Source organism: Quercus lobata, chromosome 2 (assembly GCF_001633185.2).
Source record: "Quercus lobata isolate SW786 chromosome 2, ValleyOak3.0 Primary Assembly, whole genome shotgun sequence".
Classification (NCBI taxonomy): domain Eukaryota; kingdom Viridiplantae; phylum Streptophyta; class Magnoliopsida; order Fagales; family Fagaceae; genus Quercus; species Quercus lobata.
In genome coordinates, this window is record NC_044905.1 from 81,666,706 (window position 1) to 81,682,481 (window position 15,776).

Below are 15,776 nucleotides of genomic sequence, written 5' to 3' on the forward strand. Positions count from 1 at the left end.
AATGCCTATTACAAAAGATAATTTCCTCATACCATCCCCTGCAATGAATTTTAAAAGAGCCGAGAGTCTCTCTAATCCATTTCAAATCAACACACTGAAGCTCACCGAAGTTCACCAATTTTTGTGAATATTTTTTTGGGACTATTATAGTCCATTTTACGATAAATTTACCACCTTAAAAGGGGCAGCAGCACAACTTTTTGTAATACAATCCTATTGGTATTGTGTCATTATTGTAAGATTGTAGTTGGTTAGTCTGAATACATTTAATTTTTATATTTTCACACCCTCATCTGCTAACCATTAGAGAGCCTTTCACATATAGGTTTCCAACTAGTGCAAAGAAAAATCTACTAGAGAGATGGGAGATAAACAGCTGAATCGAAAAACTAGTAAATAAAATGACCGTTGGTTAAAAGTACAATTATGGACAGCATAGATTGTCATCCGATCTAACCAAAAAGGTCTGCTTTAACTGGAGAATGTTTGTCTCATTGCCATGAACCATAAAGAGGAATGGGGGAAAATTGAATACCAAGCCAGAAAGAGCTTAACTGTCTCCCTCATTACCATCATCATCATCTTGTTCATCATCTTCACCATTTTCCTGCAGAGGCAATGTTCTGATGTCAGAAACCATGAATAATAATAATCATATAAACAAAAACAAGTTTGAGCAGTGTGATTGAAAAAAAACTGCATGTGGTTGACACAATGCAATTAGTGTTTTTTTTTTTTTTTTTGGCTAAACAATGTGATTAGTGTTTCTTTATAACAGATTATGGCAAAAGGAACACAGAATTAATAACCAATCAAGGCAGGACCACTTTGTGTACCCACCCATGTTGAGTAAACATTGGATACAAGACCCCACCTGCAAGAACCATGTATCGAGTAATCCCACTGGAGACTTCATGGGGGTCCCATGAGGCCAACCAATTGAGCGATGCTGTGTGGGCAACTGAGACTAAATTATGGGAAAAAGATGTGTATATTACTGCACAAGCTTAGGATCAAACGCCAGTGGTGGAGCCTTGATGCATACTCCATCATCAAGGCACTCTTCTATGTGGAAGAGCAGCAGTTAGACAGTGGATAACCTTTTACTTCATTGCTCAGCTGTGAGAGAGAGATTGTGGTCTTTAGCTTTCTCCTTTGTTTGGAATTTTATTGGGTAATGTCTAGTACGAAACATGCTTTCTAGTTAGAATAGTAGATTTGGTGAGTATGATGGCAGTAGGGACTGCAAATGAGTCCTGTTGAGACTCACAAATACTATTTGGTGTGAGACAAAATCTAAACCTTGATGTGTTTAAGCAACTGTTGCATCAATTTATTATTATTATTATTATTATTATTATTATTATTATTATTATTATTATTATTATATTTTTTTTTTTTTATCTACTCTCTGTATGCTTTCATATCTGGACTTTTATGATGGACATATATTCCTGTGTGCAGGTATAAATCTTTCTAAATAAGATTCGTTACTAACTGAAAAAAAAAGTCCTATAGGAGGACCTGAAAGCTATTATTACCATCCCAAAATGTGTGTGTGTGTGTGGGGTGCAACTGTTCAAGTGAGAGAACAGAAATCCCTACAAGAACATATCACGCTAACCGCACAACATACATCTGTTTATGTGTAGTCATTAAAGGAAATACTACAGGGTAATACCTCTTCATCACCTTCATCACCATCAGAATCTTCTTCATCGGCCTCCTGAAACAGTGGGAAAAAAAATTTTCTGTGTGACAAAGTCAAGAACAAAAGGAAGACAATAATAGAGGAACTTTTTTGTTCAGTTACTAATATTATTCAGATAAAAAGGAAAACTTTTCAGAAAATGACAAGGAGCATATATGATAATAAGCTGTTACATTGTTAAAATACTTCAGGGGATTGGGCCATAAATCCTCCTTTATTATCTCTGCAACCTGAGAATTCATGGGGAAAATCAAGTAATTTAGTACAAGAGAGAACAGAAAATGAAAGTGATTTCTGATGCCTTTAATTTCAATTCTTCAGTACTACTGTAAGTGAACCTTTTTAAAAATAATTAATAAAAAGAAAAAAAAAACATAGCATAATACTTCACATGATCATCATTAATTAAATTTGACATTGGGCACCATAAATAGGAACTTGAGAAAAAAAAAAGTTGCAAGAACCTGATAATTAAAATGACAGATTTTACCTCATCATAAAGCTCTGTAAACTCTTTTTGTTCAGTTTCAGTAAACCAACTAAAGAAGCTGCATTCACAATAATATTGACGAGTGAGTCTGATGCAGGGAAGGTGATGTGCTATGATATGATTTAGAATCAGATGGAAAGTGATTTTCTTAGAACACATTGATAGGTAATTAGGCACCTCTGCAAAGAATACAAAATTCTCAAATAAAAGCTCTCAAGGCTTATTTTTAATCACATACAAAAATTGATCTACAAAGTGCTTACATTCTGCTACTTATACTAGTTGTTTGGCATTGGAAGCCTCTAGATGGATGACAAGTGTCTAAATCCTATTGGCCAATGCTTAAGCAATTATCTAACTAACTAACTAATTAGTTATGCGGGGAAGGTGATGGGCTGTGATATGATTTAGAATTAGATGTAAAGTGATTCGCTTAGAACACATTGATAGGTGGTTTGGCACCTCTGCAAAGAACACAAAGTTCTGAAAAAAAAGCTCTCAAGCTTATTTTTAATCACATACAAAAACTGATCTACAAATTGCTTACATTCTACTACTTATACTAGTTGTTTGGCATTGGCAGCCTCTAGATGGCTGACAAGTGTCTAAATCCTATTGGCCAATGCTTAAACAATTTTCTAACTAACTAACTAATTAGTTACAAGAGGATTAGTATATAGCTACTTGAAATGCCCTGCATCAGAGTCAAAGTGCATGCATACAGAGATGAAACATTAAACCAGAACGAAATGGAAAATAGTCTCTTATATTTAACATGGGAATATGAAGCAAACTAAAAATGGGGTCAAGAACATCCTTATTCAACAGCCAAAAGCATTATCAATCTTAGGCATGTTAGAATCGAGATTTTCATCAAAACTTTGGCCTTTGGTTGACCAAATATAAGTAAATTAGGAGTAAGATTCCAACATTATGAACCCTTTAAACAAATTAGATCATCTTACCCATAGGTTTGCTTTGATTCTATCATAAAAGAAATATCGTCTACTATATGGCAATTATGCATGACAATATTTCATTTCCTTTTTAGTTTACAATAAGTAAATGATTTGAAAAAGAGAAAGGCAGGTTCTGGTGGTTTAGGTATAGGTTGGCATTTGCTACCTTTCTTAAATGGGCACAAATCAATTAGATTGAGCGTGAAGCCATTAACACCCTCATGAACCCAACCCCAACATGTTTAAACCTAATTCAACCCCCTACCCTGGTGTCATGCCCTTGAGCAGACATGGGCAGGTCCAATGTCCTTACCATATGTTCATACTCTGTACATGGATGCTCTAAAAAATTATCAAACCCATTAAATGACTTCTCAATGTAGTTATGGTTCTACTTGCTGCCTACAGATACAAACATGCTATATTTAGAATGCAAAGATTATTTAGATAAACCACCTCACATCAGTACGGGGCCGTTTGTTTCCTTTTTCCTCGTGATTTACTCTATTAGAAGCACCCTTCACAAGTTAGAACCCATTATCAAATGTAGGCAAGAAGAGAAAGAAAAGTGGGGGAGGGGGAATAAAATAAAATTCCAACAGGTATAAAGGTTGTAACTTGTAACCATTGGTCTATTACCATGTCCTCCTTCCACTTGATGGTTGTACCGGTGATCTTAGTCGTTCCCTCCCCAAAAAATATGAAGGTTTTCGTCAGCTTTGGGTCTTCAAAATATGGATTCTCATTGAAATTCTGAAAATTAGAATTTAGAAAATACATACATAAATTAGTGAATTCCAATAAGACACTATTAGACTATATAAGCATATTATATTGAACAAAAAAAATATCAGCATAAGATTATATAACAAGCATGAAATCAGAAGAATAGAAAACATCATATGCACAAGATCAGCTAAGCAAGAATGGATGAAGCGGCTTACAAACGTAATAGAGTACCCTGACTTCACATCTTTAAAATCCTCCACATCTAGAGAGTCTAAGTACTTGAAGATCTACGCCATAAGTAAAAGAAAGGAAATTTGTGAAATTGCACAAGAATTTATTTCAACTGTTAAAAGAATTGAATGTTAGTCTCCAGTTATTAAACAAACAACACTATGGATTTGGTAAGCTATAAATAAAAGGAAAATTGTACAAATTTCTATTCTAAATAATTTGCTAATGTCAGAATGAAAACTCTGGTTAACTAAGAAATCATGCGCCAAACCTTCTGGTCTTCCTCATTCAGAAGATCACAAAGTGCAGGGTGGCTCAGGAACTGCATAGAGCAATAATGCACAGGTCATATAGAAGTAAATTTATTAAGGATTCACACGCATTGTTACGCATTTTTTAACTGACAATACATTTTTACATTATTTTTTTTAGTAATGAACACACATTGTTACATATAGAAAAGGATGAAACTTTATTAAGTCAATTAGAAATAAAAGGTTTTTTCGAGGATAAATCAGTCACTAACAGCAGTTAACCAGAAGTCAGGAATGGTTTTGATAATCTCATTCCGTGTGTTGTAGACTGGCCTGCGTATCTCATTATATATCTGCTCAATTTCCAACACCTTGTCACCAGCTTCTTCATTGACCTGTAAGGTGCCAATGCAATTACTGAACTACATCAAAACCATAATCCATTAAAAACCTCCCCATAATAATCAACTACTCGAGTTTTCGCATTAGTTTGAGAACTGCATCAGACATATAAATCAAAGTAAAAAGGGTACTATTGCAACTTCATAATAAACTGTATTGCCCCACTAGTTTTTTATACATAGCTTTTTATTTTTCTTGTACAAATATACTGATTTGAACACCAGCATTGCACGAAAATGCAGTTACTATCACTAATCATGGTATAAACTTTAATAGAACAGAATATAACCAAATTTATAAACTTTTTTTTTGATAAGTAATATCTATAAACTACCATGGCAATAGCTCACAGTTTTCCTCCACACATGAATATGGATTTGTAACATCAGTACTACCACTAAGTAAAAAGAAATGATGTAATTCAATTCCATGAGAATGAAAACACATATCAGAATTATATTAATTGCAGAATTTACAAACAAACTTATTACATTACAATATTTAACATCCTGGCCTCATGTTCCAGAACTGAGTAAATAGTTTGTTCAAGTTCCCAAACACATATTACCCAAGATTCAAAATCGCTAATTTATTCAAGTCACATTAGCTTTTTTCTCAACAGAACAATGCTAAAGATTCATCTTTTACCAATACTATAGCACAAGAAAAAAGAGCACAAATTATCATAAAACAGAATCTCCACGAAATAACAAGCTAAAACACTGGGTAATAGCCATTGCATTAAAACAGCCCCTCTCTACATCTCAATTTAAAACAAACCCAACAAACAAATATCCACATTAACACCTCGAAATCAATAATGATGGTCACCATGACCACAACAATGATACAAGTCACTGCCCAATTAACAAAAACAAAAACCCATTTTCTACATAAAATCAACCAAAGAAATAGCTACATTAACACCATGGAAATCAACAGGTATGGTCACCAAGACCACAACAATGATATACAACGATACATACAACTGGGTAATAGTCATTGCAATCAACAAAAACAAACCCACTTTCTACACCCCAATTCAAACTCAACTCAACAAACAAATAGCAACATTAACACCATGGAAATCAGCAATGGTGGTCATCATGACCACAACGACATAAACACATACACATGCATAAAAGTTGTTGAAAAAATAGAACCTTTTCGAGCTCATCTTGAACCTCTTGCAACTTCTCGATATATTGAACAAGCTGACTGTCAATGTGAACAGAATCCTCCCCTTCAGCCCTCTCCACCACCTTCGATTTCTTTCCCTTCTCTGCCACCATTTTTTCTTTTTTCTTTTTCTACAACCCTAGTTTTTAAAGAGGCAAAAAGAAAATACCAAAAAACATAAAATCCTAAATTTTCTTGGGAAAGTTCATGTTTTAGAGACACCCCAGAAACAGAAAATAGACTTTGAGGTGGTTTCAATTTTCAAAGACACTATGGTTTGGTACTATTTATACATACGAGGGAAGTTATAAAGGCCTTACTAAGGTAGTACTACTAGTCTAGTTTATTTTTCTCTTTTGTTTTGTGTGGGGGCCTCAGTAAAAAGTGACCAACTTCTAGGATTTTATTTATTTATTTTGGTTGGATTTATTAAAAAAAGAAATAATGTTAAACTAATTACAAATTTTACTACAATATTTTTACAAACAGACTTGTCATAGTATCACATTAGCTATTAAAAACTAAGTTCCCACATCAATTTTTTCAGTTCTTTGTTTGTAGCTTCAAGGGGGGGAAAAACTCCAATTCGCATACTGTGCCTCTCTCAATTCTCACATTTGATGAGCTTGAACTTGAGATGGAATAAGCTTAATGGACTTTGATGGGCTTTGAGCTAGATAGCTTGAACTTGATGAATTTTGATGGGCTCAAACTTGGTGGACTTTGAGCTTGATAGACTTGAACTTGTTGGACTTGGATGGACTTGAACTTGAGTTTGATGGACTTGAGCTTAGGCTTGATGTTGATGAGTTTAAGATTGATGGGCTTGAGTTTGATGGACTTGACCTTGATAAGTTTTAACTTAATGAACTTGAGATTCATGAGCTTGATGGGTTCTAGCTTCGACTCTGAGATTTGATTTTTTGCAGTGAGATTTGAGTTTGATGGCCTCCTCTCCCATCACCTCTACTGGCGAGTGGTGAGTGGCGACTTAATCGACATTAATATGAACTTATAAGAGCGTTCACATTGTTATAGGATAAAGCTCTTTCACCCCCCAAACAATAACCAAAAAGCATGCTACATTGAATTATAATTCAATGTGGATGTGGATTTCGTCTATGGTGACACATGCTAATGCCATCTATTGGATAACAACTATCAACGCGGTCAAACAACCCATTTTTTTAATATTCCCAAAGCCACCGGTTGAGTGGCTCTTTAGTAGGTTTATAAGTGCTTCATGAAGTGTTTGCTTTTATTTTGACCCTCTCTCTCTCTCTCTTGGCCATTTTAAGGGACTTACCTTGTAATAATCTAGCATGTAAATGAAAGTTCCTGAATTAGCACAAATTGACAAATTCTTTTTTTTTTTCTTTTTTATAAGAAACTTGTAACATTATTAAGACGAAGATAAATTCAATAAATCATGAGTAATAGCTGACTCAATCAGCGATAGATTTTCTTCTATTCATATTACAAAATTATCACTATTGACTATATCTTTGGCATGCTTTGCCAATATATGTGCTAGCATATTGCCTTGATGCCTAACATGAGACACTTGAACTAATTGAGAATCCTGAATCTTAAGAAATACCTCAGCCAAGATATTTGAAATAATCATAAGTGGTGTACATAACCCCAAAAAAGCATCAGATACAATCTTGGAGGCACATTCAAAAATCACTTCCCTTATACCCACATCCCAAGCAAACAAAACCCCAATGTCCGTAGCTTTTGCTTCGATTTCCAAAGGTCCCAGTGGTTGGTGAATTTGTTTGCTTAAAGCTACTATTACCTCTCCTTCATAGTCTCATATCACAGCACCCACTCCAGATTGGCAAGATTGACTAAAAACCCCCCCATCCACAATTACCTTGTAGCTAGGTGCAATCGGAGTTGCCCAGAATTCCTGCACGTCTTCCTTTGGCTGGGAAATAGAGTGGTTTGCTATTTGAAATTCATCCAGCAATACCCGAGCTTTCTGCACTACCAGATTTGCAGATTGTTGGCTTCCATGTCGAGCTGCATTTTGATTATGCCACATACTCCATGCAATCATAAAATAGCATCTCTAAAAAGTCATTCCCCACATGCTGGATAAAAATGAGGTACCAGACTAGATCAACAAATTCATTGTACCTGACTCCTTGTGCTTCGAAGATAATGCCAAACTAGACCCATACTTCACAAGCTGCCTCACACTCCCAAAAAATATGCCAACTGGTTTCTTTACCCAAGCCACATTCTTCACACATATAATCATCAACAACTTGCCTATGACACAAGTTCACCTTCGTGGGAATAATATTTTTGCACACCTGCCAGGCAAAGGACTTAATTTTATTCGATACATTTAAGCTCCAAAGTTTCCTCCAAAATGTTTTGTGATCCTCACCATTTGAAGTTCCCTCCATGCATGTCGCCATAGAATCAACCACTGTAATCTTGTACGCACTACAAACTGTAAAGTTTCCCTTTGAGGTAAAATCTCATACCAACTTGTCCTGTGGCATGTGAACACTCAAAAGGATGCTCAGGATGGACTGAACATTGGTCGAAAGAAAAACCTGTCTCACTAGTTCATCACGCCATCCACCAGTCACTAAGTCAATGAGTAGGCTAATCGAGGACTAATCTAGTAAGGTTTTTGGTCTAGTAAGCACACTAAATGTGGCCAGCCCATTAAGCCATTTATCTGCCCAAATATCAATTGAAGCTCCATTACCCACTTGCCATTTACACCCTTTCCGATAATATTTTGTGCCGCCAAAACGCTCCTCCATGCATAGGATGGATGAGATCCCAGTTTTGCCCCAAGAAAATCGCTATCCAGAAAGTATCTAGCCTTTAAAACTCTATAAACCAAAGATGATGTATTGGCTTGAAACCTCCATCCTTGTTTGACTAAAAGTGCAAAATTAAAAGCTTTAAGGTTATGAAAGCCTAAGCCACCCTCCTCCTTTGGGGTACAAACTTTATCCCAACTAAGCCAAGTCATTTTAGTTTTTTTGGGTATATTGTTGGGTTGTGGCAACATTAAATGCTATGATTCGACTAAGATATTATTTAGTTATTGATTGATTTCGCATTATCCTAAATAGCCATTTAGAAGAAAACCGGATTCATCACAACTTGTGAAAAAATAAACTAAAAACCATTACAATTAACAATGATGTAGGAAACTGTAAAATCTAACTCTTGTATTAAATGATTTTTTTTTTTTTTGAGAGAAAGTTTCAACCTATAGCGTCCGTTCCTGATGAAAGCTCTTTATCATTAGACCAAGACACCAATCAGTTTTTAGTGTATGTGAGAATTGAACCCCAGATCTCTTATACAATCATCAGCGACTTTACCAGTTGAGCTAACTGGAATCCACTTGTATTAAATGATTTCAAAGAGCTCCTTTGAGGTTTTTACTTTTTAGGACCACTTCACCTTGGATATACAACTTTTGGTGCATCTTGACATATTCTTCCACCATTTAATTCAACATAATCTCATCACTAAAATCATCCAATCATTCTTGACTAGACCATATTAGTTACCACAACCCACAAATTTTTTTATTCCCATTCTTAAGACAGCAAAACGCATAAGGTGCTTAATTGCCAATAAAGGTTTCAGACTTTCAGTAACCAGTGTAGCGCAAAAGAATATTCATAAGACAATGATGCGACAGTCTCTCTAACCACACATTGTCCTTGTGGACTTCGCTCTGCAAGGCTGCTATATGTTTACACACAGAAGATTAGAGAAATAGCCTACAGTTGCAAATCAGCATTTTTACAATTTTAGCTTGTTGAGAACCTTGCAAATATGTCAAAGAAAACACATCTTTTTTTTCTTTTTCTTTTTTTTGCTTTATTTACACCCTTAATTTAAAGAGAGTTCACCATTACACTCGTCCAGTCCATATACACTAAATATCATTATATGATTGTGGATCCTAAAACTTCATGCATGCTCATTCTCAGATTATTATTTGAAGTCCATGGAGCTTGTGTGTCTATCCAACTCAACTATTGTTTCTAGTTTCATTGTCCCCTGATTTTTAATATCCCCAAGGATTGCTCTGCCAGCCTTCAAGACAAGTTTGGCCAAGTAATCTTAAAATATGCAATCTAGCATATAAAATGTTTTGATAAGTAAAGATTTGTATTGAATCATTTAGCATATAATAATCTGAGCAACTCAAAAGAATCACGAGGAAAAAGAAAAAGAAAAAAAAGAAATTGAACTTAGACTGAGTGAGTTGCAAACTGCTAAAACTAATTCAAACTTTGAATTTTGGTTTTATCTTACCTCCTACTACAATAAGGATTTTGAAGGCAAAATCTCGAATGAGGATTTTGAATCTGCAGTAGTGATAATTTTCCCATTTTCACCAGAAGGTCTCTACGTTTTAGAGCATTTCTGGTGAAAGTGAAACAGAATCCAAAAGCTTCACTTTTGCCATATTAATATTTCAATAAAGTTAGGTCTTAGGCTCAGATTTTCTCTAGCAAAAATATAAAATATAGTGATTAATGAGAATGTGGTTTGAACAAATGATTATGATCATCAAGAGCCAGGACCATATCACAAGAATGTGCTTTCGTTGATCTCAAATGATTATGATCATCATGAAGAGCTTGATAAGTCTGTCAACTTTGGATTGCCATTTTTCAATGTGGACACACAGAGTTTGCACGTAAAGGGTGCCTGCATTGATGGCATTGTACGTTTATGTGATGGAACCCTGCTATGAGTGAGTTTAAGGTCCTTCCCTCATGTCCTATTGATTGTCCACCCTATGTGGACTATGATGTTGAGGGTCTGGGATTTGGTTACAACGCCAAAGCTAAGGATTACAAGGTGGTTTGGATGGTGTACTTTTGGGAGGTTCATGGCCCAGACTATCCTCGTCTTATTGTGGCATATAGCCTAAACACTATGGAAGAAAAATGACATCCTTCATGAGAGCTAGTCCACGGCGTAGTCCTTGTTCTGAGATGTACTTGAATGGAGCTTATCATTGGTGGGCTTGTGAGTCCATCCTAGCCTTTGACATGAGCCACAAGGTGTTTAGGTCTATGAAATTGCCAGATCTAGGCAATCTTTTGGATGTGAAGGTTGTGAACAGTTTTGCTGTCTTAAATAGTTGCATAGCTTTATTTGTTCATGTGGAGGAAGGATAGAGAAAAGGTTTGACATATAAGTCATGCCAACTCATGCGTGATTAGGGCATCAAGGAGTCTTGGACCAAACAGTTTAAATTGGACCCCTTTCAGGAGTGGATAGGCCACTAAGATTTGGGAGGAATGTTGATCTTCTTTTGGTAGATCAAGATGGACAGGTAGTCTCTTGTGACTCTAATACACATAAAATCAAGAATCCTCACATTAGAGGGGGTTCCACTTTCAATACTGGTTATAAATTATGTGCAAAGCTTAGTTTCAGTCCACGGTGAAAATTAGTTTCAATATTTTTTATTAAAACAAATGAGGGACAGGGTATTTGAACTCAGGCCCTTCTGAACTCTATGCTCTATCTCCTTATCGAGTGGTATCAAATGTTTGCAGAATTCACTAAAATACTAGCATATTTCTGTCTATCTAGGGATGCACTAAGTTTTGTGTTCAATCAATTTATCATTGCAGACTTCACTAAAATACTAGCATATTTCTATCTATCTAGAGGTAATAATTTTGGTATTCAATCTATTTCTCATCTTTTGTCATTTTTGGTTGTCTATTGTGAAGTAACATTGTGAAAGAGTGGAGTTAGTGATCTCTCTAGTAAAGAAAGTGAAGAATACCACCTTATACTTTAGAGTGGATTCCTAGTTCATCAAGTACAATACAGAATTTTTGGGCTCTAGTGATCTCTCTCTAGTAATGCTCAGTATTTGGCCCTGGGACTCATGATGTTCGTGCAGTTCTCACAAGATACAGTGTGGTTTCAGGCGGTACACATTTTTATATCAATTTTATGTTAATAAGCATATAATATTTTTGAAGTTATTATAATTTTCTAAAGTTATGTCAGGATGATGAGGCAAGTTCATTAATTAGTGCAAAGCATGCTATGGATAACGTTAGGCTCAGATTAATTAGGCCTAAGAATTGCAGAAGGCATCACATAGCTCTTTTATCATGTGGTTAAACAAGGCCATAATTAAAATTTCAAATGAAAGATACAAATTTCATTATTAAACAAGTAGTATTTCTAAATTTTGAATCCATTAAAATTATCTATCAGAGAAAAAAGAAAATAAAATAATCCATTAAAATTTCAAATGAAAGATGCAAAGAACAATGAACATTCCCATAAAACTACTGCTTCTGGCCAATTAGAGAAAGACTAAAAACAGAAATATCCTTACTCAAATGCAAATTGACAAGTTTTAGAGCTCCTTCGGAACTTCATTAACTTCTGGCAAATACGAAACTTTGCCTTTGAGCTTAGATGACTTTCAACAGTTATATTCATTGTCTTTAACACTCTTGCTGCCTTCAGAATTTTTCTAACAATTTCCATTTCAAAATTTTTTCCTAAAAGGGTTTTATAATGACATGTTGTAAGGTGTGATGACAGACATTCAGGGACATCCAATGGCTCCTCCAACCGATCTTTAGGTGCATAGCAACTCCTGAGACAATGGGGATGCAATTCAAAGACAAGTACTTGTAGCTTTGGAGCCTGAGAAAGCAAGAGATATATCGCATGCCATGCATAACACTTAGATCAAAGCCAAGGATTACCATTAATCTTCAAGGAAGACAAATTATGAAACATGGGAAGATCATTATCATTATAAGCATTCCAGAGGATCTGCATGACCACATAACAATATGACAATTTCACAAAGTCACAATTCCCTCACAATAATATTATTAACTAAAGTAGCAAACTGATAGTGATAAAAGAGTTAGAGCATAAAAAAATTATACTGTGCCCTTACCCCTGCGGTGCTTATGCACAATTTCATGGACATAACATTATAGAGTGGTCTCATGAAATCCCATACCCTCTTTGCATAATCTTCAATATTCTCAAAATTACTTTTTCAGCATCAAGGACTGATTCAAATAAGCCGGGGAGGTTTTCTAACACAACATTGTCGCCCAAACGACCATGGAAATAAAAGTACTCGAGAGCCAGGGTGTTTATCCGGAGTTTGTACTCCCATGCAAGAAAAAGGCAACATAAATGTTATCTTTTTAATGTAGGTACGAGTACAGCGATATTAAACTTACTTGCCTGCCTTTATGTCCAAAATTGTCAAATCTGAAGCAATCACATTGAGGCTAAAATGTTGGAGGATCGGGCAGACAGCTAGGAGTGTGGCGAGAGAGTCGTAGTTTGCATAGTTAACAAATTCAAGTTGCAGAATCTTGAGACTTGGGAACTTGGAATCAAAAGGAGGATTGAGAAGAATGTGACCATTCAATTTGAGAACCACTAATGCTGAACAAAAAGTATAAACTACAGGGCAACTCGAAAGGTCTTTTATGATCATCAGTATGTATGGAGAGATCGAGCTCTTGCAGCACGCTACCGCCACGCAGAATGGTGTCTCGGACCAATGTGTGGACGTATAATGAGTCACAATCCAAGGACCAATGGAGGAGAAACTTGCGTAAGGGAATGGCTGCGTTGCGAAGTGTCCAGATCCTCGACACTGTATCCACAAAGGGGAAAGCGTCATCCGCCACCCATCTTAACATGTGACGATGTTGCATCTAGTCCAAGTGAAGAACTGGGACGAGTTTCCAGAGAGGCCTCCACCTGCTCGATAAAATGCCTGTGAGAACAGCGTCTCGAGTTGGGAGAAAGGAGAGGATGTGGGTGAGGAGACAGTCCGGTAGACCGCTGATTATGTCAATTCTCTGCCTCCGCACTCTCCTCTTCTCTGCTCTCACGTTTCTCTGCTGCAGCCTCAGAACATCCCTCCTTTTCTGCCCTCTCTGCTCTCTCCATTCTCTGCCTCTCTCTGTCCTCCATTTCTATGCTCTGCCGCTTCATGACACTAATGATGAAGGCACCAGGATTTGTAAACAAAGCTACCCAAAACGCTTTGTTTTGGGTAATCCTCTTTTCTAGCCTAAGTATCAGCATATTGGTTAACTTCGCGGAAGCCGTGTTTCATCATCACATGAGAAATTTGATTAAGTCCGTGCAATTGATAATAAGATTTTGAGTGTTAGTAAATTACTGCTGTGAGTAAGCCAATAAAAAACAACCATAGCCATCAGCTTCAATTTCAACTACGTTAAGATTAAGGTTAATACACATGGTCAATCCATCACATTGAAATATTGAATAAGAAAATGGTGCAGTGTGGGTTTTTGCAATCAATTTTTAGGAAAATATTGTGGACATACCAAAAATTCACAAAAATTTCAAATTAGCATATTAGAAAATTTAAATTAAAAATTGTGATGGGTCCATGTGTGAGCTGACATGCTAATTTAAGAATGTTGTGAAATTGTTATGACATTTTGTTGTGTCCATAGTATGACTCATTTTATTATTATTTATTTATCTATATTATCTTCTTTAATGTATATATAGGCTGGTATCTTTGTATTTTTAAAAAAAAAAAAATTTATTGGTATATATTATGGGTCCTGAATATGCGCTAAACACACATACACACAATTATACTCTCACTAAGCTCGAGCACATTACTTAACTCAAAGTATCATTATAGAAGGGTCTAAATCTTGTAGTAGTAGAGTGGTGCTTTAAGTAATGGAAAAGAGTTACACTCAAATGATGTGGGACAACACCCACTTTTTTTTTTTTTTTTTTTTTTTGAGAAACAAACTAACTATTAAACACATAGACTGTTATCTAAAAGCTAAATTGACATAAACAACATTTTTTGACACACCTATCATTTTAAGAATCGCCTTTTCAATACGCTTTAATTATTACTTTTAAAAAACGCATATTTACAAATAGCTAACACAAACATTTTAACCAGAAGTTGTTGGTTGGTTACAATGAGATACTAGAAACGACAAATGGAAGAAAATCTGGAAAATGCTGTGCGCTTTATCTTTCTCTAGTAACGCTCAGTATTTCGCCATGGGACACATGATGCTGCACGCAGTTCTCAGAAGATGCAGTGTGGTTTGAGGTGATAAGGACAATGTTAGGCTTAGATTAATTAGGTGTAAGAATTGCACAAGGCAACAAATAGCTGTTTTGGCATAATCCATTGAGAAACTTACCTCTTTGTTTTTTTTAGATAGAAGTTGAGAAACTTAACTTAATATCATATTGTTAAGAGGCCACTAAATCATAGAGCAATTAGTCGGTGTAGTGAACAAAACTGGTTGGGCTCCTGCACAAGCTGAAGCTAAGCTATTATGCTAGGACTTGTGCTAGCTTATCCAAGTTTCTCAAATGATTCAATTTTCTGTACCTAATGATGGATTTGGGTATTCAAATCATCTAAAGATACTAATAATTCATTCGATTATTGTGTGAATTTATATCTCATTGGAAGTAAGTGCCCATTTTAGATGCTAACCAAAGCACAATACTGTATTAGAATAATTTCATTTCCGTAGGATCAACAAACATGTTTTTGACTCTTTGTCACATATAAGTTAACAAAAAAAAAAAAAAAAAAAAAAACATAAATTACTCAGCTCTTGCTCAATAATCGAAAAGTATCAGTACATCCGGAATCAGCCACTTCCACAAATAGAATAATAATAATGTGTACAACAGTTAATCGTTTAAATTAACTAACTACCTGGGCCCTTTCGGGTCTGGTTTCGCAAAAAAAAAGAAAAAAAAAAAAAAACTAACTACAG

General features: G+C 35.5%; 1 protein-coding gene across 1 annotated transcript; it reads right to left on the minus strand.

Annotated features, from left to right (window-relative positions):
- Window positions 1-369: 369 nt before the first annotated feature.
- LOC115976857 (NAP1-related protein 2-like) lies at window positions 370-6,302 on the minus strand. Its single transcript, XM_031098369.1, has 10 exons — window positions 5,940-6,302; window positions 4,647-4,769; window positions 4,392-4,442; window positions 4,105-4,176; window positions 3,800-3,913; window positions 3,617-3,678; window positions 2,202-2,259; window positions 1,885-1,941; window positions 1,682-1,726; window positions 370-607 (listed from the first exon to the last, which is right to left on the minus strand). The coding sequence occupies exons 1-10, from the start codon at window positions 6,066-6,068 to the stop codon at window positions 551-553; spliced, it is 768 nt and encodes a 255-aa protein (XP_030954229.1). The 5' UTR covers window positions 6,069-6,302; the 3' UTR covers window positions 370-550.
- Between the last annotated feature and the right edge of the window lie 9,474 nt (window positions 6,303-15,776).